This window comes from Melospiza georgiana, chromosome 2 (genome assembly GCF_028018845.1).
Source record: "Melospiza georgiana isolate bMelGeo1 chromosome 2, bMelGeo1.pri, whole genome shotgun sequence".
In the NCBI taxonomy this organism is placed as follows: Eukaryota; Metazoa; Chordata; class Aves; order Passeriformes; family Passerellidae; genus Melospiza; species Melospiza georgiana.
Genome location: NC_080431.1, coordinates 57,930,070 through 57,953,042, shown reverse-complemented (window position 1 = coordinate 57,953,042; position 22,973 = coordinate 57,930,070). Strand labels below are relative to the sequence as shown.

Here is a 22,973-nt window from a genome sequence, read left to right as displayed (position 1 = left end):
CCAAAGTTAGGCTCCCTGTTGTATATTTCCCACGGCTTCCCAATTTATACTTCTAAGCAGAAAAGAATATCACCTATCTTACAGTCCTGCAGTATACAGCAGCTGCTGTGCAAAAATAAATCTATTCCATTTTCTGAAGTCACTTATTCTGCAAACATCAATATGTGCTTGCAAAACAGAAAGAGCATGTACAGTTTAAGACAGAAATAATTTGCATAAAGCTTCATCAAATTTGTTCTCTTCCAGGATTTTTTTCTTCCTGAACACGGTGTCCTCATCAGAAACTGCGTTACTCTCTAAGTTGCCTTCTTTTTTTTGCTAGAAAATCTTAACAGTTCTAAGTAGCTGAGGAAAAATTTTTCCCTTTTGTTCCAGTGTAATAGAAAAGACTAAGCAACTTAAATTTATTTGTCTTTTAACTATTCTCTACTCCATTAGGAATAATTTGCAATCTTTTACAAACTTTCCTTGGATGAGATCCTTCATTTGAAAGAATGAAATTTCATGTAACCCCCTTCTTGCCTTAATAAATTTTAGAGTCCCTAGAAGATTTTCTTTCAAAAAGAAAAACAAAACAAAACCAGGGTTACAATTCCTCTAGAACAAAATTTCCAAAAGCTCTGACTGAAGAATAAAAGAAGCCACATCAGAGCTCCATGACCTACCACCTACGAGTGTTCAATTCCATGGCAACATGAGACTTCCTAAAGATTACTCAGCCTTATATTGCTTTATGCATATTATTCCAGTTCTCCTGCAGAGAGCTATGCTCAGAAAAAAGTTTCTTCGAAGGTGAGCGTTCACAGAAGCAACCTGAGCTGTCAGGTAGGACTTTTGAGGTTTTCCATGGGAAATCTCTGCAGGTTGCATTTTGTACATAACAGCACCAAAGCACTCTTGCAGCACACGCTGAGCCACCAGTTTTGCAGCACAGACCAACACAGCCATCATTCAGAAGTCTTCTACTGGCCTTTATACCTGATAGATTTGTCTGTATACACACCATCTCAATGAATAGGTATGACCATAAAATATCTATCACTGGTTTACTCCACTTTCATCACATTGAAATATTTTCCAGGTCGTGTTTGAGTCTCTCTCAGCTGCTGCGCTGAAGTTCATGTTTGATAACACTTTAAAAGTAGGCTTTTAATGAGTATTAAGGATGAAGACATTTTCCTCATATGCCTTCAGAACTTTTTTGTTTTCTAAAAGCTAAATAACTCTGGATTTTGAATAATTATGCTTTTTTCAATGTATTTTGCCAGTATAAAAGTATCTGGACAGCTCTGACACTAAAAAAAAAAATTGTGCACATACTTTGTCAAGACATGACAAAACTCCAGGTATAGGGCCTGTATCTGTAATGAAAAGTAGAAAATTACAGTGATCAATTTAGCAAGTCAGTCCAATTTTACTGCTGGTGAGTCTAATCTCCATACAAAATCTCTGGTACAACCATCCACCCAACAAACAGGCAGGTCTCCAGGGAAAATCCTAATGCACTTTAGCAGTTGCACATTTTGTTCCGGTTCTCAGACTGAGAATGAGGAAGCACTGATGGCACAAGAACTATTCATCTCAAAGCTGTGTCATACCAATTTGTAATGGGACTATGCTGCTCACCAAAGGATCTCCTGCCAACAGAACACCATTTCAGAAATGGTGTCAGATTCTAATAGTTTCCAGCATTTTAAACTATCTTCAATCCGTGAAAAGTACAAATGTACTGGCCAAGATTACCAACAATGTATGCTCCATTCTACCTGGCTAATTAACGAGACAAGAAAAGCACAAAGATAAACACATGGAAAAGGTAATTTCTAAATATCTCTGATATGAAACTTCTCTATGCTCTTCACCAGTCTACTCAACAAACTTGGTGGAGGAGGTTATAATATACAGCTAATATCTTCTACTTTCATCATCACTAGAACTGGAAGAGTAAAATGAAGAACCTCTCCTAAAAAGAACTGAAAGTAAGCTGCTATTTTGGAAGCTACCATCTTCTGAGGATCAGACTGAACACACAAGCTCCAAACTAAACTTGTGATCTCGCATGGAATATTATACAAACTGGAATATCATCAAAGGCTGCAAAATGAAGCAACTTCCATGGCAAAAGAACAGATAAGAGACAGTCAAAGTAAGACCCTGAGTCCCAAGATCTACCCTGTTGTGTGTATCAAATTTCTGGTTTTATTCCCCAGAACTGAAAATTTGTTTTAAAAAGTGGTCATAAATATTGGAATTGCACTTTCTGCATTTGGGTATACAACTGAGATGTTCACAGTTTGGGAAAGTAGCTCAACATGTTCTGTAAGAAACATGTTCTCCTGGACCACCTGAATAATCTAAATACTCAAGAAGTTACAAGAAAGAATCAAAATGAAAGAGCAAAAATACCAAGCTATAGAAAACCAATAAATATCCACTCTACTCTCTTATTTACTATTTAATAACACTAGCAGTTATGATTAAATTCCCTTGTACATTAGATAATGGTATTGATGATGCTTAATATCAATTTCTCTTTTTTTTTAATAAGCTGAACTTTTATAAATTCCCAGCATAAATACAATTTATTACTATGTAAATATTTTTGAGGAAATCCTTGATATTTTTGGGTGCAAAATTTTTAGCGCCTTTATATCCAAAATGAGCTTTACTGCTGAAAAAGGTTGAAGGAATTTGCACACTCAAACCTCATTATGCAAATGAAATGGGAATTTCCACCAGTTCTAGTTTATTGGATAGCATTTCATTCATGCTATTTTTAACAGACATCTGGGGAAGCAAATACTGCAAAAACATATTGAAGAACATTTGGTTCAATGAGCAGAATGAATTAGCATTAACTGCAGTTTTACTGTTTGGCCAGTTTCAATGGCTGTTTTGTAAGCTGTAAGTGACCACAAATTTTCCTGGCTATTCATACAGGCAACTCCTTCACTGCAACATGGATGAAAAGTGATAGCTATGCAAATATACATGCATGCATGGCAAGGAGCTGGGGAAAGGAGCATGCATTTCAGTGTAAATCTGGACTGGAAAGCACATATGTTATCTTCTTGAAAGCTCTAACATCCCTTATTCGTGTCTATGAATCTGCTAGCTGCGGTGGGAGGGGGGAAGCAAAAATTTTATGGTTTAAGTGGCCAAGCTTTCTCTGCTAGAGATGCTTAGGCAGAAAGGTGAGAAGCAATGTCTCAAGTTAGTGCACCTGTAAAACACAGTGGAGAATACTGAAAGCAAATTTGCAGACAACAAATAAATAAGTAGGCTTTTGCAATCAAGAACATACCTATAAAAAAGGCATATGTTAAAAGAGAAATGCTGCATAGAATAAACCTGAAGTTCTGTGAATGCATTTTTCATGTGAGCAGCTCATTTGACTCAAGTGCCACTACAGATTTTATTTAATGAACGCCACATGATATTATATGAACAGCCACCTGACGATCACGCTAACAGCCTGTTCTGAGGATTTCACTGAAGATCAGCATCCTCCTTTTAAGAGTTTAACACAACAGAAACAAGTGAGTCACTCACACACTGCCATACAGCCAAGTACTTCCAGGCAGCCAGGGTTGAGCTGGAAGCACATGCCTAGGGAGGGACATACTTCCAGCACAGCTGGACACAGGTGGTCTCAGTGAGAGGTTTGAGTTTTGGGAAAAGTTGTGGCATGTCCCTCTACTGGATAAAAGAGAGACTCTGTTAATGTACTTATTGTGAGGAAGGGAATGAGGACAAGTACTGATGTGCCAAATGGGAGGGAGCTGAGGATACCGTGCAACTGCACTAAAGAGGGTGGAGATGAAAATGGAGGTCCTGTAGTAGGAAGATAAAGGGGGCATTGGATGTAAAGCCATTGGAAAAACAACATCTTTCCTTCTTGCCTTTCTGAACCATTAGTCTAAGTGGTAGAACCAGCCAAAGTCTAGCCTCTCTTGCCTTAGTTTGTTTCTTCCTCATACACAGAATATCTGTTTCTAAGGCCCAGCAGTTGTTGACATTTGAAAATATCACACTGCAGTGGAACACTTTATATTTATGCCTCTGTTGAAAGCAAAGTTGTATCTCGAAGTCCCCAGAACCCACCAATACTTTGCAATTGCCAAAGCACGAGTTTTTGATGAGGGCAGAGTAAGTCAGCCAGCATGCTCTCCACTCCTAATCCAGCCAAAAGCTGCTTAACACATCAGTCTCTGTCCTATAAATCAGGGTAGATGAGGACTATAACTGATTTCCCCTTCCTGCCTCTTTTAGGAAGGACAGATTAATGAAGGTTGCAGAGACATGACAGCTATTAACAGGGATAAACATGATACCCCTGACCTTAACCGCAGTTCCTGGATCAGATGCGGGTGCACGCCTCCACGTGCACACGCACGTGTGTGCGGACACCACAGGACTCAGATTTTCCTGGCAAGTTGTCTGCTGCTGGCAAGATGAAGCAGTAATGCTGCTGGCCCAGAGATGCTGAGCTGAGGACTAGCGCAGGCCAGCAAAGTCAAAGTGAAATTAGGTTTCAAAGTTCCAGTCCTAATTTCCCCCTAAAACGGAGTCATTCTCCTCATTGTTTCCATAACAGTAATATGTGCTTTTGACAAGCAATCTGCACTTGTTTTCACATCCAGACATTCTGTATTGGTTACACTCTACTTGGAGGCACAGACACTGGCTTTGGCCAGCTGAGATTGCAGCTTTTGTACATAATGCACCTCAGTACGTGATGAAGTCTGCCATACCCTCTGTGTGCAACTCTCAAGGCTCCAAGGAACTCCGAAAGCATTAACAGAACATAAAAAAAATAATTTAATTTAAAAAAAAATAAGTCAGACACTGCCAGCCTCAAAGCTTTCTTATTTTACAGTGCTGAGAAAGAAATAACTATATAAGCAGAGGAGATGTTCTAAATTAGGGCAAATCTCATGAGTTACTCACATTGCAAAATCCTATTTAGGTGCCTAAATAATAGTAGATTGCAAATATTTTTGCGAGAGTGGCCCTTAAACCTTAATCTTTGCCAACACACAGCTAAGGGCTATTGAAAGGCATCCCCTGACCTCTTCTTTGAAAACTGAACAACCATGAGTTAAAGAAAACCTGGGATTTCTGGGAGACTTTCCAAAACTGCACGCTAACAATGCCTGAAGCAGTCACTGCCATACTCTACGCTGAGGAATTCTTTCTTCTTGCAAGCTGCTGTAATGTGTACTTCATTCATGTAATGCTTTTGTGCTTACATATCCCATAAAAACGTTTTAGGAAAATAGCATCACCACTGACACTTGACAAACAAGGAGCATTTACTTCTTAATTTTATGGTCACCCACATACATTCATATGTCCCATCAGCAGCTCTCATGATGAAAGCGTGTGTGGCTATCATATCTATTGATCATGTCAGATATGGAGATGATTGCTAGGAATTATGGTGGGGATGGTGCCTATTGTTTCTGCATTTCATGCAATAAACAGCATGTTTAGCATGAAAACCATCTGTACATCCAGTCAGGGAAGAAACTGCAATAGTGAGGACTGCTTGTTTTTTTTCCTCTTTGATGGATCTCTAATTAACTGACTTTTCTTAGCTGATTGCCAAAGAGATATGCAATGCCTTTTCCTGAAAGACATAGAACAGAGAAGGAAGATGATATGAAGAAGGAACACATAGCCTCATTCAAGGGCAGGTTTGAGCCTAAAGTCAAAGCAAAGCTGACCTAATTATTCAGCCTAAAGAAAAGAAAATTGATGAGCCCATGGATTTTTTCAAAGAAAAAGGAATCATCTGTTTCCCATGGTCCAAGTAGATAAGAAATGTAGTAATGGATTTCATTTATAGCAAGGGAATCTGGGGAAGAGAGCTGAAAAACTGTAAAAAGAGTTTACCACTGGCACAGAATGTCTTGGGAAGATACAGATTCTTCCTCATCACGGGCTTTAGAGGGACTTGTTAGCCAAGCATGCCAGAAATTAAATGTGGAATGTTAATCTCACACTTAGATGAGGGGATTGATTAAATGACTTCTAGATTGGTTTTTCTAAATTTCTGATTCTGTGGCTTTTAGAATGGAAGTGCTATCCAAAGGCAAGAGCAAGCCACGGGAGCAGAAGAAACAAAGATGACTAGAAATAATGCAAACTGATGAGATTTTAGATTTTTCCTTTCTGACAGGGTGGAATTAATCTCATCCTAAAAGCTTTTTAAGCAACTTTAAAACACAAACTGTAGACAAGAACATCAGGCATATAGATGCCTTTAGAGAAGCAAACCAGACATTTCTGGAGCATAATTCATGTGAACTGTTCAAGACATCCACTTTCAACTGAGTCAACCAAACATCTACCATCTACTTTGTCAGTAAGTCTAAGGGTTTTTTTACTGGGAAAGAAATCTGCTGGGAATGGCTCAGTCCCAGGCAACTACCTATGTGTAGCTACCTAATGTTAGCTACAATGGATCCCAGTACAGGTGACTGGTTTCCCAACCCCCAGTTTTGCCTCCTGCTCACCAGGAGTTCTGAACCCAGACCACAAAACAATGGCATTCCTCTTCCTCCCTGAGAAGTAATTCCCAAAACCCCAGAACCTTGATTATTTATAAATTTCTTCTCTCTACTTTTCTTTCCTGCCTTCAAATTTTGCTTTTCTTTACTCCTCTTGCTACAACACCTTCACTGTTATCACCTGGCTGAACCTGGAGGATACTGGAGAGATGTAGTGACAAGCCAGCAGTGTTGCTTCAAGATGCTTTTCAGGGAAGCAGACACAGGCTTTACAAGCCCTGCACAGTTGGACAGCACTTCCTAATATTTGTAATGTTCTTAGATTAGCTATGAGGAATGCACAGACACGCATCGTGATCACACAAACTTCATTTGCCAAGCAAAACAAGTTAAAAGCTCCTTTAAAAAAAATTATTTTCTCTCCAGCTCTTGCTCCTGCTCAGAGAAGGCTGACTAGATGCATATCAGCTGGTGCATCAGCTATTACTGGCAAGCAACCTAAACAAGTTCTCTGATATCAAATCTCCTGAAAGAGAGAGAGCAAAGTTGGTGTACACTTCTCAAAGGAATTAGAGACATAGTCTGATTTTCTCCTCTTTCTTCATTCTTGCAGTAAAAGAACAGTCAATGTTCACTGAATCTTTACCTGATAGAAAAGCAAACACTACAACAAATAGCTAAAGTTGTGTTTTCAGCATAGATTGTTAGGATTTCTCTTTCTTAAGATCAGTAAAAAATGGTTTTAAGCACCAAAGTTTCAGACAAAAATACTGCTTACTCAAAGAAATGTTGATATGTCAGACGAACAAAGACTAAGCAGAGTCAGGCTATGGCTGTACTTTGGCACTAGACCTCCAAAAACCAACTACACACTGCCAAAAGGGATTTCGACAAATCTGTTGTCAGCATTTCTTGAGTCTTTGCTGGAAAAACTGCCACAGGGTTCACTGTGAGGAGACACTGCGCAGCCACCAGTGTCATCCTTCAGATGAGAGAAACAAGTGAATCCAGACTACACAGCCAACTATCCAGGTGTCCTCTCCTTAAAGGCAAGGACATCCATTCTGAGCACAAAGCCACCAGGGAAACTCCTTTGCGGGTCACATGCCCCCTCACCTTTCTAATTCCCATTCTAAAAATGGCTAAAGCCACTTTTTCACCATTGGTACCTTTTGCCTTAGAGTCAACTACAGCAATTTCATTACTGCAAAGTGCAGATCTGGTGGTCTATTTTGGTTTTTATTTCCTCTAGAGGAATGCAGACTGTGTTCTTGCTTCTGTCTGTGCCTGACACAAAAGGTCATTGCTGTGCCCAGGAGACACCTCCTTTTTCAGAGTCATCCTTCAACTCACAGAGCCAGGTCTGTGCAAGTTGCTGCCTTCTGCTCCTACACACGCTAATGGAGCATTTGTCTGGACAAGAGGCCCTCCAGCTTCATGGGTTAGTCAGAAAAATACAATTACACCATCTTGAACTGTGAGAGAATAATTGCATCAAAAACCATGATGAAGTGGTGAAGCTAAACAGATACACACATAATGACTGTGAAGTGGTTATTGCTGTAACAAAATCTTCTGTGACTGATTCTTCAGCCAAGTGTTCTTTCAGACCTTTGATAGTTTAAAAAATATTAGAGATTTTGATACCAATGGATTACAAAGATACCATGGAGGGAGAAAGAGTGTAGGAGCAATAAAGCTTTCACTGTGCCTTGTTATGCACAAAAATAAATTCAATGTTGTTCACAGCTTTGCTTGTTTGTTTAAATGCACAAAGCCTATAGTTAGTTTTTCTTCTTTTTCCTTACAACTGTGATTCTCAAGTCAGGAATATTCTTTGTAACAGTGAAGGTATCTGAAAACAAAACATGTATTTTCCTTAGAGAATTACATACATTGATTTCATTACTGTATTAGTCAGCCGCTGAAAAACAGAACTCATTGAATTTTCTCAGATGACTTTGTCTGCATTTGCTGATTACATTTATCTTCCACATAGAATTGCATCTGTCTTTCTTTATCATGTAACTTAAACTGAATCATTAACTAAATCTCAATGGTAGATACTGGGAGCCTAAGAAATTGTGATAAAAAAAACCAGAATAAATTCAAAGTCAAAACATGAAAGGCCTTACCAAAAAAAAGGAATTCCACCAAACACGACTTTTCATACAATATGTAAAATTCAGGCTGAAATCAAGTTTTATGCTGCAATAGGCAGACAGCTTTATTGTTGCTTTCAATTATCTTATTTTCAGTATTTTGAATTAAAATATTTCTTCCATTTCTGAAATCAATCCAGGTGATACTATTTAGTTTAATTACCATGATATGGAAATCTGCCCTTTACTGTCATTGTAAGGATTTAAAAAAATACATCTTACCACTTTCATCCAGCAAGAAATCATCCTGGTAACGGAACTTTTCTGGTCCACATGCAATAAAAATGTCATCATCGCCGAAAAAATCCTGAAGGCACATCACCTACAAGGAAAAAGGAAAAGAAGGCTTTGTATGAAATACCTCACCATCAGAATTGTAACAATAAATCCCTCTTTGTCTCCATCTAAATGAAAATTCTTCACTTTTAATGGAATCAACAGGGCTTCATCTCCGGATAAATTTCAAAGCTGTGCTCTGACCATCTGTTACAAGTGAGAAACACTTTTATGGACACTGCAGGGAAAGATAAGACAAAAAGCCATAACTGTCAGATTTATTACATGATGCATCCATGGTATGAGGTAAACGCCTTCTGTTTGTGCACAAGGTACCATTCAGCAGTTAGTGGGTAATTAATTTGCTTTTCAGTTCACATCTCCATCATTTGGCTGCAATGAAACAAGGTTACAGCTTTGTATGCAGAATGAAATGCAGTTATTTCAGCAAAATCTCTCTGACAGGGAATCAAACTCAGGTGAACTAAGCCTCCTTCACAAATCTCCCCCTATGCCAGAGTGAATGGGAAGTTCTCTCTGAAGGCACCAAGCTGAACAGGCAAGTCAGATGAGCTGGGAACAAGTCTTCCAGTACTGAGTAAAAGGATATTCTCTTTCTATCCCATATATGAACAGTCAGGATTACATTGGTGTGTTTTTATGTCCCTACAGGAGATTTCAGGGACTTTATTGCAGTCTTTCAGTATCTAAAGAGGGCTTGGAAGAAAAGTGAGGATGGAATTTTTAGTAGGGCTTGTTGCAACAGGACAAGAGGTAATGGTTTTAAATTAAAAGAGGGCAGATATAAGGAAGTTTTTTACAATAAGGATAGTGAAACACTGGAACAAGTTGCCCAGAGAGGTGGCAGATGATCCATCCTTGGAAATATTCTAAGTCAAGAGTTGGATGCAACTCTGAGCAACCTGATTTATTTGAAGGTGTCCCTGCTCGTGGCAGGGATGTTGGAACTAGGTGAGCTTTAAGTCCCTTCCAACCTAAATCATTGTATTCTATGATTTCCTTACAACAGCTTTTAGTTATTTTACAAGGCACGGCTTAAAAATTCAATCTTTCCAATCATATGGAATCATATTAAATAAAGAATCGGTGACTTTTACCAAAAACTGACTTTGGACTTACTGATACATCTCTGAAAAATTTTAAAAACTAATTAGATGTCTATCCATCTTTAACGCAAAAATACTTAATAAAGTCTGTTCTCACTTCACATTCACAAGATTCTAGAAGAGTAGGCTTACTTAAATATTTTTATATTGAGTTTTGTAATGAAATAGCACACTGATGTTTGAACAGGTTAATTTCACAAACAGAGTTTCAACTCTACAGTCAGCAAAGCAACACATCAACAGTCTCCAAAAATTTAAAAAACAGTTGAGAACAGTCCAGCTCATAAGAACAAGCCCCCTCAGAAAAAGCATTTAAAGTCTACAAAAACACAAGTGAAAGAGTTACCTAATGAGATTTTGCCAGATTTTTGCATGAAAAGTACCCCCACCAGTTATCTGAAGTAACTGGTGTCTAGGGGTTACAAAATTCATGTTATCATTCCCAGAAACATGGCTGAAGGCTTTGACATCCACAACAGTTATGAGCGTCTATAGCAGGAATGACATAAAAAGGAAAAATAGAGCTACATGCCGTGACTTGCTTGTAGACTACTATTCATAATTAAAACAATTTTAAAGGAAGAACATAAGCAAATAAAAAATCCCAGGAAACTGAGAAAACAACAACTAGATGAAACAAATACCAAAAGAAGAACAAAGGTTTTTCCTAAATTATCCTTTCCTTAAGCAAGGCATGTCCTTTTAAATTCAGATCCACCACAACCCTATTTCTATGACCACTGTCATCTTTACACTACACACTACCTGAACATCAACATCAAAAATGTAAATATTTGACAGAGCTTTATACCATGTTCCTACTCAGTTTATGTTCTATTAGTGTATCAGCCTCAGCAACGTTTAAATAAACTCATTTGCTTTCCATCTTTCTTTTTTGTCCACAAGACATATCCTGCCTATCTTCCCACCCCATACTCCCACCAAACTTCAAACAGCTCTTCCCTTCAGTCAAGTTCCTCTGAAATTGCCACCTCTCCCACTGCATGTACAAAACTACTAATTTGCAGAATAACATTAAAAATCCTGTGATTTCCTTTTTGCTTCCCAAGTTTGACACACTTTTGGGGAGTGATAACTTTAACATTTGTCTTTATACCAAGCAGAGTATTAGAATCAAACCAGCAATAAGCAACTCTAGGCACAAAGTTGAGCTATTTTGACAGCAAACATAAATACAAATTAAATTCACATTTGAGAGGAAAAAATAATATATTTAATAAAACCCAAAAATGGTTGGCTCTGCCCAGTTAAGTGGGTTTCTTTGAAGCCTAAACAAGACATTAAAATTCAGGTAGCAACACTTAACCAGGCTCAACTACGCCAATTTTTAAAGCATCTCAGTTTCAATCAGTGCAATTTAAATGCAAATAAGAAAGAAAATAGGATTAGCACACAAAAAATAATTTGTGCTTAGATATCTTTGTGTTTTATTAAACTTTACACTCATAATTTAAAGTGTTCTTATGCTTGCCTCTTTTCTCCTTGCCCTCAGTTTCATACTCTGTGTGTAAAATTACAGCTTTTCTTGCCTCCTGAAATTTTAATAATTTTGGAATTATAATACTAGCTCTTAGAAAGGTTGTAGCAAGATCACAATTTCCTTTCCATCCATCTTCTTCCAGAGTAACCTCTCTTAAGGCTTCCAGTACCTTTTTATATTGCTATTGGAAGCCCTGAGATGTCCTTCACCGTCTGCATTTTCCATCCCTTCTGTCTCTGCATCCCTGGCCCTCTCTGCAAGTTCACACTCCTCAGCAGTTAAATTAAAAGGCATCTGACACATACACAGCACCCCCTTTCAGGCTTTTTTGGAGAGAAATCTGCAAACACTTTCTATTCACACCCAGTCATCAGCTAAGCAACAGGACCTGCTTTTTATTACCCATTTTCACTTTTGGAGAAGATGGCTCCTAAAAAGTCAGAGTTTAGAAGACCAAGAATTTTTCTCGCCTAAGCTGGACCATAAAAGTGTTTTAGAGGTCAGTGTGCTCTGTTGCATGTGATCAACTTTAAAATTAGTCTGTTTTTACATCAGCAAATTACAAAAGCCTCCCTTGGACTTTTCTGTTGTTTTTAAGGCACAGAATCCATATTCTTTTTCACAAATAGAGTTTTATTTTTCACAGGGGGGAAAACAAAGTCAATGCAGTCAAATGTATACCTTAAATAAAGAGAAAATGAAAAAACATTGTCTGCACACACGGTACTAAATACTCTGTGACTCTTTTTAACAAAAAACCTTTCTGGTACAGAGATGTTACTTAACATTAATGGTGTCTCTCTTACACTTTATACAAATTTTTACACTAACAAATAACAGTAGCATTACCAGGGGCCAGGGAGAGCTTGCATTGGTGCTGAGAAAGACGACAAGCAGCAGAAAGCAAAATCGATCACTAGTATAGGCTTTGGTTATAGGCAAGCCACAAAAATAAAACTGGCTGACCTGGCCACAGCCATAAAAAACAGAGGCAGAAAATTTTATCAAGCCTAAAGTCCCCTCAGTAAGTTGTACACAGTGAATTCCACAATTCCATTGCACACAGTGGATTCCACACAAATCATCATTGCCCTAGTAAACAACACAAGACACCCAGATGCCCCTCCAGTGGGAAGCACAGGTGTCTACCTGGGAAGATCCCCAAATTATTTTGTACCTCAGTAGCTGCTACTGTGCTTTGACCCTCTAGTGAAAGCACCACAGCAGCTGTGTCCCCACAAGGGACCAGGGGGGACCTGGATGGGCCAGGCACCCACAGCTGCCAGGGAAGCACAAAGCAGATCAGCACAGCTGTCCCAGAAGGAGAACAGAGAGCAAAAGTAGCAAACTTGTCTTCCAGCCCAACCTCAGGACTGGCTCTGCACCATATACACTACATACCATAGGCATTTTGAAAAATTATCTTCACTTTTCCTTCTTTAATTGAACAGGCAAACATTTGGGGCCAAAGAGAAATCTCCTAACTACTATGGGGATTTTTCCTTTGACTGACCTGAAACATTAAAGTTCACCTCTTTGTAGATGGTCTCCTTGTTACGGAGACCCTCCTTCTCACATACACAAAAGACATCAGAAACTGTGCTTCACACTGTGGAGTGCACAAGGCCCAAGAACAGCAGCTCATAGAGCCAATACCTGGTCATATTCTCTCAACAGTAAGAAAGGGCAGTCAGAAGTGGTTTGGAGGAGATGCAGAGGGAGGGAGAAAGCAAAAGGAGAACACAGAGAAAAAGAGGGAAAGGCAAAGGGAAGCAACCAAGAGAAAGAAGAATCAAGGAGGGAGAGAGGGATGGAGAGAGTGATTGGATCAATCCTTTCAGTAAAAGCATGAAATGAAGGCTACAGATGCAATCCTCTTTTATAACTGCTGTATTCTGACTGCATTCAGGGACCTTTTAAATTCACATTTTCAAACACATCCACAAAAAATGCCCCAGAACTAAATTCTTTGTGTATATCAGTCATAGCAAATAGAATACTTTTCTATTCTTTTAAAGTTGACCGCACATCAAGTTAATACTGAAACACTGATATTTTTAAATAAATAATATTCAGAAAACAAAATTTTCCACTGCATTCAGGAACAGTTCATAGCACCAGCACATTACACCACAACCACCATGATTATTATCTCACTTGTTTGCATCAATTTCCATTGTGCTGGGTTCTTGGACAGAAAAGAAGGAGGGGGTGTTCTGTGTGTTTGTCTTATTTTAATAACAACTTAATTTGACTTAAAGCTGAAAGCTGTTTTGGAAGAGCAATGAGGAAACCTCAAGCTGGCATGTCTTCAGGCATCATGGCTGCTGGAGAGATGGAAAGAAAAGTGAGGACAATGAAATGAGGTGGTTAAAGCAAAAGAGATGCAGAAGGCTCTAAGGAAAATTCTCTAGGCTCTAAGATAAGTAGAGGGTTTTATGAAAAGACAAAGAGAAGTGAAGCATGGCAAAAGGAAAATATGAGGTATTAAGGAAGATGGAGACATGGGCTGCCAGCCAGGAGCACACACAGAGGGTGACAGAGAGGTAATTGAGGCTAGGGAGGAAGGAACAGTCCAAAGGAGGGGGCAGGCAGAGAGTGAGTGACAATTGCCTTCCAGACTTCAGCCCATGATCAGCCAGGTGGGAAGTCTTAAATCTGTTTTACAGTAGCCTTTCTGAATCTCAAACAATCTCATGTTGAGTTTGATTACCACTTCTCTGATGGTGAAAAAAGACACTAAAAAATGTTTCATCCTAGGAAAAACCTCATTGTTTGAATGACTCATGATTTTAGGACTCTGACTCATCAATTTTGTGTCAAGTTTTATGAGTTTTATTACAAAGTTAATTTTCATTTTCCTGCTACTTTTGGCTCACTCAGACTCAATGTTTAATTCTTAGGCAGGTCTCTCCAGTTATTCATGTCAAAGGAGTTCACTATACCTCTCTACTACTATTTTTCATTTTTTTTATTTTGCCTCTGGCTGATTTTTCAAGCCAAAATAAACCCTGAAAGCCCCCCCTTAAGACTCAATTTGATCTTTACTGGTATTTTCCCTTCCTTTTTCTCCTTAGCCAAACTACATTTTCCACTAACCACTACCTTTGCAGTACTTACCCAGTATTTATCTATTGCTTCACAGAGGAATCTCTCAGACACTGAATTTATCTCACTGACATCTATCCCTGGGAGTCAGTAACAAGTCTCATGACAGCTATGAATATTCCTGAGAGCTTATAAATAATAGAATCACAAAATGGTTTGGGTTCCACAGGATCTTGAAGTTCCCCTAGTCCTACCCCCTGACCAGGGACATCTTCCACTAGCCCAGGTTGCTTAGAGCCCTGCCACTGGTCTTTAACACCTCCAGGGGTGATGGGGCATCCAAAACTTCTCTGGGCAACCTGTGCCAGTGCCTCACCACCCTCACAGTAAAGAGTTTCTTCCTAATAGCTAATTTAAACCTACCCTCTTTTAGTTTAAAAAATATTTCAAACCATTTAAAACTTTTTGTCCTATTGCAACAGCCCTGCTACAAAGTTTGTCCCCAGACTTTGTGCAGGCCCCCTTTATGTTCTCCAAGGCTTGCTCAAAGGCAAATAAGGTTTTCTCAGGGCTTTCCCTTCTCCACACTCAACAACCACCAGTCTCTTGTGTCTTCATCCCTTGCAGGTCTCAAGAGAGCAGAGAGGGAAAATCACTTCCTAATCCCAGCAGAAACGCAGTATCAGAAGAGACCTCCTGTATTACTCCATTTATCTCCCAGCATCTCATATCAGCTTTCCCAGTGCTTTGTTCAGCTTTGTACCATACTGCTTATTGTGTAGAACTCTGTTCAGAATACAGACCGGTGAAACAATCAACTGTTATTCACACAGAAGGATTTCACAGCTTCAGGAAAATCAGAAATTAATCATTCCATATTGCTTTTTAGGTAATTTCTGTGAAATGAGAAATCCAAGCATATCAATATGGCCTTTTGGAGAAGGGGAAGGAAAAATACCTGTTCTTTCTAAATGCATTTTGATAGCCAGTCTCTTTTTTCTTCCCTTTCCTCAAGGAACCTCAGGCCCTCCCTTCTTTCTGAGGAAAGGGAATTATACCTCAGCTGGAATTCACAGACCATCACATTTGAATATTTCCTTCAAGGTTAAGGCAAGTCTATTTCTCTTCCTTTTGGCTCAGGCTCTGAGGCTTTTATTCATACCCTTTCACATTTATCTGTCATTACACACATGCCATTTCTGGAGAGCCAGTCACCTACAAAATTTAATTTATCATCAGTGGATATGCACTTCCTCTCTCAGCTTCTGATCCAAGTTCTCTCCTCAGGTGGTGGCTTAGCTGAAGCCATTGGGAAGTATCTGCTACACATTCCCCGAGTTAAACGGCACCAAATTCATTCTTTGCTGTTGGAGTGAAATCTCCATGGTGACAACTGCACTGTCAAGCTGTGAGAGCTTTTCAGTGAAGAAGAGCAGTTTATCATGAGATTCTCATTACAAGAGTGCCCTCTGTAAATGAAGAGGAGATGGTGCCGCGGGGGTTTCTGTAAATGAAGAGATGTTACTGCAGGGGTTCGAGCTGGCTGGAGCTGCTCTTTGCCAAGAGGCCTGTGTGGCTGCAGTGCAGATTAATGCCTCTGATTGTGTGTGTGTGTCCCCAGATCACAACATAAGACACCATCATAGCTAAACCACATGAATTTTCATCCTCAAATACAGCAGAAATAGCTTGCTCTCCTGCTGGCTGTCAGGAGCAGAGGGAAAGCAAGCCAGCATCCCTATGACCTAGGGAGTCCTGCTTCACCTGCCTCATGCACACTGTCCCCTCAGCTGCATGTTGGTCACTGCTGGCTCAGGACTCACTGCTCTTCATCTTGCTTCCTCTGCCACCAATACAGAGGTTTCTCTCCCTTTCTGACTGCTGAAGATGCGGTATCAGTCTATTTCTATAAAGTGTGTGTTCGTCAACATCCATTCTGTGATATACACAGCTCAGCCTGTATGATCTTTATCAGACTTGGTAAACAAACTGACAGAAAAATCACCTACTTTCTTCAGTTAAAATATGTACTGAGTAAAATATGTCTTTCTTGGTCAGTAAAGTATCTTGTAAGGACAAGAAAACCTTTCCATACTATGCTTTATACACTAATCTCAATATATGGTTTTACTTCACTATTTTACTTTTCTGGTTTGCACTACATGATGGCATACCTAGAAAACCAGTCAACTTAAATTAGGTTTTTCAAATCACATCACATTCCTGTTGAGAAACAAGTTCACTTTATGACAAGCCCTTTTTAAAAGCTTTCACCTTAATCCTTTAAAATTCAGATAAAGATAGTAGAAAGTTTGCAGTTCTAAAGCACAGTAACTACTATACTTTGGCTCCAGACATTATGTGAAATCTAAATAATTTCTCTGTTAGACACTAATTTAGTAAACAAGCTTCTTTGTTAGCAAAGTTGAGGAAAGGAACAGACACCTCATGGGCTTATCTGTGACTGCAGTACTGAGAAGCATTGAGATTCCTGAAAGGTTTCTCTGCAGGAACCACCAACATGGCCACTTGAGACGCCTCCTGTCAAAATCTGCTTTGTGGCACACAGGACAAGAGCCACGAGAATGTGGGTTTTGCACAGGAGAAGGCTGAATCCTGCTAGTCACCATAAAATCCCACAGCAACTGCACAACAGATCAGCATGCTTATTATGGACAATTCAAACAGCAGAACAAAGTTTGTACAGGAACAGAGAAGAAAAAAACCTCTCCTCACACATTTAAAATACATTCATGTTAAACAGAGGATGTTTCTTCAGGACTATCTGACATTGATAGGATGGCTGATTTAATAGCAGAAGATGTAATTAAGGGGAGCCAATGGAAAAATAGTTAAAGCTTGATAGCAGAGTTCAACTAGATCTGGATTATTTTTGTTTCTCCTGCTGCACTCATGCATTTGCCCTTAGCAGCTGCAATACAACACCACCCTTTAGTGGCCAGACACGCCAAGTGCGGACTCCAGCAGCCCACCGGGCTTCTGTCTCCAAACAGGTGGCAACTATTTGCTAACACTGAATTCGCGTAAGAAGAATGTGATTTCCTAAGAAACAGGAAATTAATATTACTCTAATTTCTGATCACTTAGCAAAATAAAACCTCCTTGACTTCAGGTGTTTGAATAAGGCCTTGTTAGAGGTACCAAAACGGTTTTGGAGGCTGACTTTCAGAAAGAGTATGTTCAAGGGAAAAAACTTACCCAGATTGAAAAGCTGGGTTTTGCTGAAAAAAGATACCATGCCCCTGTGAGCTTTTTATTTTTTATTACAACTGAATTCTGCTCTTATATACTCAGAAAAACTAAGTACAGAATATGTTGGCCATGATTTAAGGAGCAACGAATCCTAGTATGGCTATATCCTCTGTCAAGATGATGTGTACTTTTACTTCACCATTCACATAATTGTACTCCTGCAACTGCACTTGCACAAAAGCAGCTGGTTTCAGAGCAGTCTCTTAAACTACCTTAAGCACTGGTCAGTTTGTCCTTCAAAAAGCAGTGACACTTGCAAGATCATGGCTGAAGGAGGCCTTTGTAAGAATTGCTTTTTTATAAAATAAAACCCCACAATCTGAAGGCCATGTAGTAAAAAACTCAAGCTGCTCTTCCATCACCAATCACGTTACAAGCAAAAATATTATTTTTTACCTCAGTTGGAATAATACTACTTTCTAGAATACCACTGCAGATATATTAAAAAAAAACAAAATCCACAGCTTTGTTCTGTCTGCTGTGAACAGCAGAGCACTGGACTACTTTCTCATGTCTGTGTTTAAAGTTTTTCAAATATTCAAAAACAACCAATTATGAATTCTCATTGTTCACATTTCATGACAAATTTTCACTGATGATCCTTCTAGTTGCTTAGAGCAGCTAAATGAGGAGGCAGAGACCAGCTAGGTGAAAAAAATTCATTAAAAAGAAAAATGCAGTCAGATGCCAATTTCTGAAAATTATAATTACAGGTTTGGAGATAAGAAGAAAATCCCTTTCAAAAGTACAGACAAAAATGTTTTTCAGGGCAAGCTTCTAGTGCTAGGTGAAATGAATCATTTTGCTCAGTCATGTTCACTGTGTTTAGTATATACATTATATTGGCCCATTACCTGAAACATGAATTAGGGGGCCTGCTACTTCTGAAGTAGTTTTATTGCATTTCATGCATAAATCTCAAAAATATGATGCACACAATCAATGTTTCTCAAAAACCACTTTTTCAAAATACCTGGACACCAGTAAAGCCTTCTGAGTGCAACTTTTCCCTGAAATCAATACAATTTTCCAACAAAAGCCACTCTCACCATTTTACCTGAACGTGTACAACACTGTTATTTCCATTTTCAAGTGAAAGATCTATCCATCTCATGCCAGAAGGCAAGTATGAATCCTTGAATTAACTGTTAGAACAGAAGCATTTGATTAATTTTTTACCTCCATCCACCATGTATTTTTCTAGTGGTCTGCTTATTTTTGTGAAGTTCTGCTCAGCAGGAGGTTTAAGCTGGATCCTGCTCTGCTTAGCTGGCCAGATGCTGCTCTCTACCTTCCCAGCTGGGAACTGTGGTAGCAAGCTGCAATCATTTTTTGAGACACTGGGAGATTACACAGCTTTCCCTTGGAGACACAGCTTCTCTGGGAACAGGTCCAAAAAAAATTTACTGGCTGTCTGGATCCAAATCCAGATGGAAAGCTTTGATTGGTAATTTTGCTTTAGGTACTGCAATCCCTCTATAACAGATATAACAGAAATTATATTATAAATATATCCCATTATATATATATATACCATTATGAAAGCATCCAGTTCAGAAACGACCATGACATTAGGTGGCATTCCAGGAGCAGATTCCTGAAAGACCTCTAAAAACAAGATTTTCTTTTGTTTTTCGATTCAGAGCAACCTGCCTCAGCAGAGCTTTGTCAAATGTGGGAACATTTCTGGCTTTCTTGCTCTTGTGAGAGTGTGCACTACAAAAGTAGGTTGAAGCGTGAAATCTGTAAGAGTTAATATCTGAACCGAACCCATCACACCTTGTGCCTGCAGCAGAACCAGATCTCAACTACCAATTTCAAGTAGCAAATGGACTGTGCAAAAATATATATATAGCTACCCAAATGCACTTAGAGATGGGAGAGTTATTTTCCCTTCTTTGAAAGCATTTTAATTCCAAAATCCCAGTGTATCACCTTAATATCCATGGCACAATGTTCTCATGTTAGCTTACTGACTAATGATGAACTCTGGTGATAATGCCATAAACTCCATTTCTTTCAGGCATAATCATTAATAAAATGCATGCAGGACAGCACTCCATCACAAACTGCCTGGAACATAAGTGAGAGGTGTAATGGCTTTTGGCTGCACACTCATGCTAACTTAAGGCTCAGCATGCAACACTGAAAAAAAGGCGACATGGTTGAATTCTGAAAAAAAAGGAGGAAAAGGGAAAACAGATGTCAAGGTTTCAACAAGTCCCTGCACACTGCAGCTGGAACCAGTACAAGAACAATGCAAGTCTGCTGATAATGGAGCATTTCATGTAATGATAAGGACAATAAAATAGCACAAAATGCAAAAGCTCAAATGGCTAAACACCTTCCTCAAATTCCAGAGGGTCAGTTGGGCTAAACAATAATAGTAATCCTTTCAATAACCAGATCAAATGATTCAACCATTAAAGCTCTTTATGCTCAAGAAAAGTGAAAATTGAGAGATTCTCTTTCTTCTAAGTGCAGAATACGGACAATAAATCTAAAATCCAATCCAAACAGACATTCAGACGCACACTATCTCATTACCATCACTCTTGAAACTATTTGGCAATAATTTCCATTATTACAACAGATGTTAACAAGATGGATAGAGAGCATGTTAAATAAACATTAATATTAATATATAAGTGTCTATGCAGCAAAGCCACTGTTCAAATTATTTATTTCCCCAAGAGCATTTCTTGGGAAATTAATCAGGGAATTTTCCTTGCTAATAACTATTAAAAATTTAAGGTATATCCATTGAAAAAGACTGTATCATTCAGAAAAAAACAGTAAGGGATGTAAATATAGTCTGCATGTGTAATCTGTACTCTGGCGAAGTGATTCTTGCAATTGCCATTCTCCCTGGGCTTTCGCTCCTTAGGACAGAGCAGCAAAGGTATGAAATGTGCAGAGAGAGAATCCAACCTAGAGAAATTTACAACGTGAAAGAGTTCAAAAGCTTAAGGATGAAGAAAGAGCAGACACAGGCAATAATCACAAAAACCTGGAATTTTAAGTCCAGCTCTGTGAAGGGACACCTTGGTCAGAACACTGTCTCCACCAGGCAGACTTGTTACAACTTTTGAGATTTCTCAGGCATGCTGAACATGGAGATTGCTTTCTCATGTAAGAGTTTCTTACTGGAACAGAGCCTGTTGCTTGTGAGTGCTTCAGTACAGCAAGTCCTGGGACATTACTAAATCTAGCAAGCAAAAAATAAGCAGAGTTTACAAATCCATGAACATGACATGAACCATCAGGATGAGAGCTGACAAAAAAGAAAGCAAGCAAAAAATTCAGGCCAGCACTGGGATACAGGATTTTTAAAATACTGCTACACACAGAGTCACAACTGATTTCTGAAAGATCTGAGAATTAAAAAGAAATCTGCTAAGATGTAATCAGCGCAAGTTACAAATAAATCCCTGCCAGCAAAAGATAGAATAAATTAATGTTACAATGAGAGTTAAGAGCTTTCTCAAGCATATCTGAAAGTTCCAGCATGATGGCATAGAACAGAATTCCTTCAAAATCTCTTCTATTTTGCCAGAAAAACTTTTTTAATATTTAAGCTATAAATGGTGAAAGGAGGTACTTTTATGAAAATCAATATCCAGAGCCCTTAATTTTAAGACTAAAATTATTATAATACACTAGTACTATATCTTCAAAACTACTTGTTGCCTAAGAAAATGTAAATGAAAAGTTTTTGCTGACATATCCTTCCACATTCATCACTAACCTGACTGCTGTGTATTTATAGATTGCACAAGCCAAAAGCATTGCATTCATGCTTAATTTAATCTGTGCACCCTTAGGTTGACTTATTTTAGGCTGTAGCATAGCTTAGAGGAAACATGTGGAGATGTAGTAAGTACCAAAGGAATTTGTTTTGATTATTTTTGACATAATAAGATAGATCAAACTGACACCCTGGTGCAGATGCACATCTCTGCTGGCAGTGCAGCATCACTCACATGCAAAAGCCATACCAAAAATACCTGCCAGATGTGTTTGGAAATGCTATGCTGTTTAACAAACATTCAAAGACTTGACTCAAACCCAAAATGAAATCAAAAAGATGAAGCAATCTATGCTCAGGCAGTGCAGCCCCAAATAACTTCTTGAACTGGAGGTCCAGAAGCACAGCGAGTTATTATTCTGCTAGGCTGTTCCTTACAAAACTTTATAATCTTTTGAATTGTATCCTCTGTGTTCTGATTCTACTACCAGTTATGAACTCAAACTTAATAGCCTTCAGCTACAAATCCTTTACTTCTAAGATCTTACATCTCATAGGGAATGATGTGATAAAGCAACGTTACGAAATGTAGGAGAATTTAGCACATTTGCAATTCAGAAGGCTGCTAGGCACAGATAAGTTCTAAAGAAAAATACAATCACAAAAAACAGCACCAAGTTGGAGAGGGAAATTTGCACCAAAAGCAATTTCACCTGTGATAACACCTTGCAGTGTCTCTGAATTTTCTTTTCACTTACTGATGCTCTTCTGCAGCACAAAGGGCAAGATCCCCAGGACAGCCAATCTCTACAAAGCACCCGACCTCATTTTTTGCATCCAGAACAACCCAGGAAATGAAGTTCTGTCCATACACCTGTCTCTACACATCCCATGTGTATCAACATAAACTGATCTAAAAATCCCAGGATCAATTTGTAGCTGCCAACATAATGAACCAAAAGATGTCTGATCCATAAGGAAAAAGAAAAGGACCTCCCTCCCCCCCTCCAAAAAAAAAAAAAAAAACCAAAAAAAACCAAAAACCCACCAAACAAACAAAAGAAAAAAAAAAAAAAAAAAACAAAACAAAACAAAACAAAAAAAACCAAAAAAAAACAACCCAAACCAATTTTTTGGACAAACCTTCTTATCTCTTCTAATTTTAGGCATATCTATGAAATGTCATGGCCTGAATCTCCCTCCTGTGCTTGCATTTGGTTTTGGCAGCAGTGGTTTGCGGAGTTTTTTGGGTGTTTTGTTAACTGAGAAATTGTTAACAAAGAAATAAGTTGTCAGCTAAGAAGCAAAGCAGAGGAAAGGTAA

General features: G+C 38.7%; 1 protein-coding gene across 3 annotated transcripts in view; it reads right to left on the bottom strand.

Annotated features, from left to right (window-relative positions):
* DCLK1 (doublecortin like kinase 1) overlaps positions 1-22,973 on the bottom strand; it is a 236,390-nt gene that overhangs the window by 112,561 nt on the left and 100,856 nt on the right. For all 3 annotated transcript variants that reach the window (XM_058045184.1, XM_058045185.1, XM_058045187.1), the window contains exon 4: positions 8,900-8,999. In XM_058045184.1, coding sequence (XP_057901167.1) covers positions 8,900-8,999 — 100 coding nt within the window. The remainder of the gene's footprint in view (positions 1-8,899; positions 9,000-22,973) is intronic.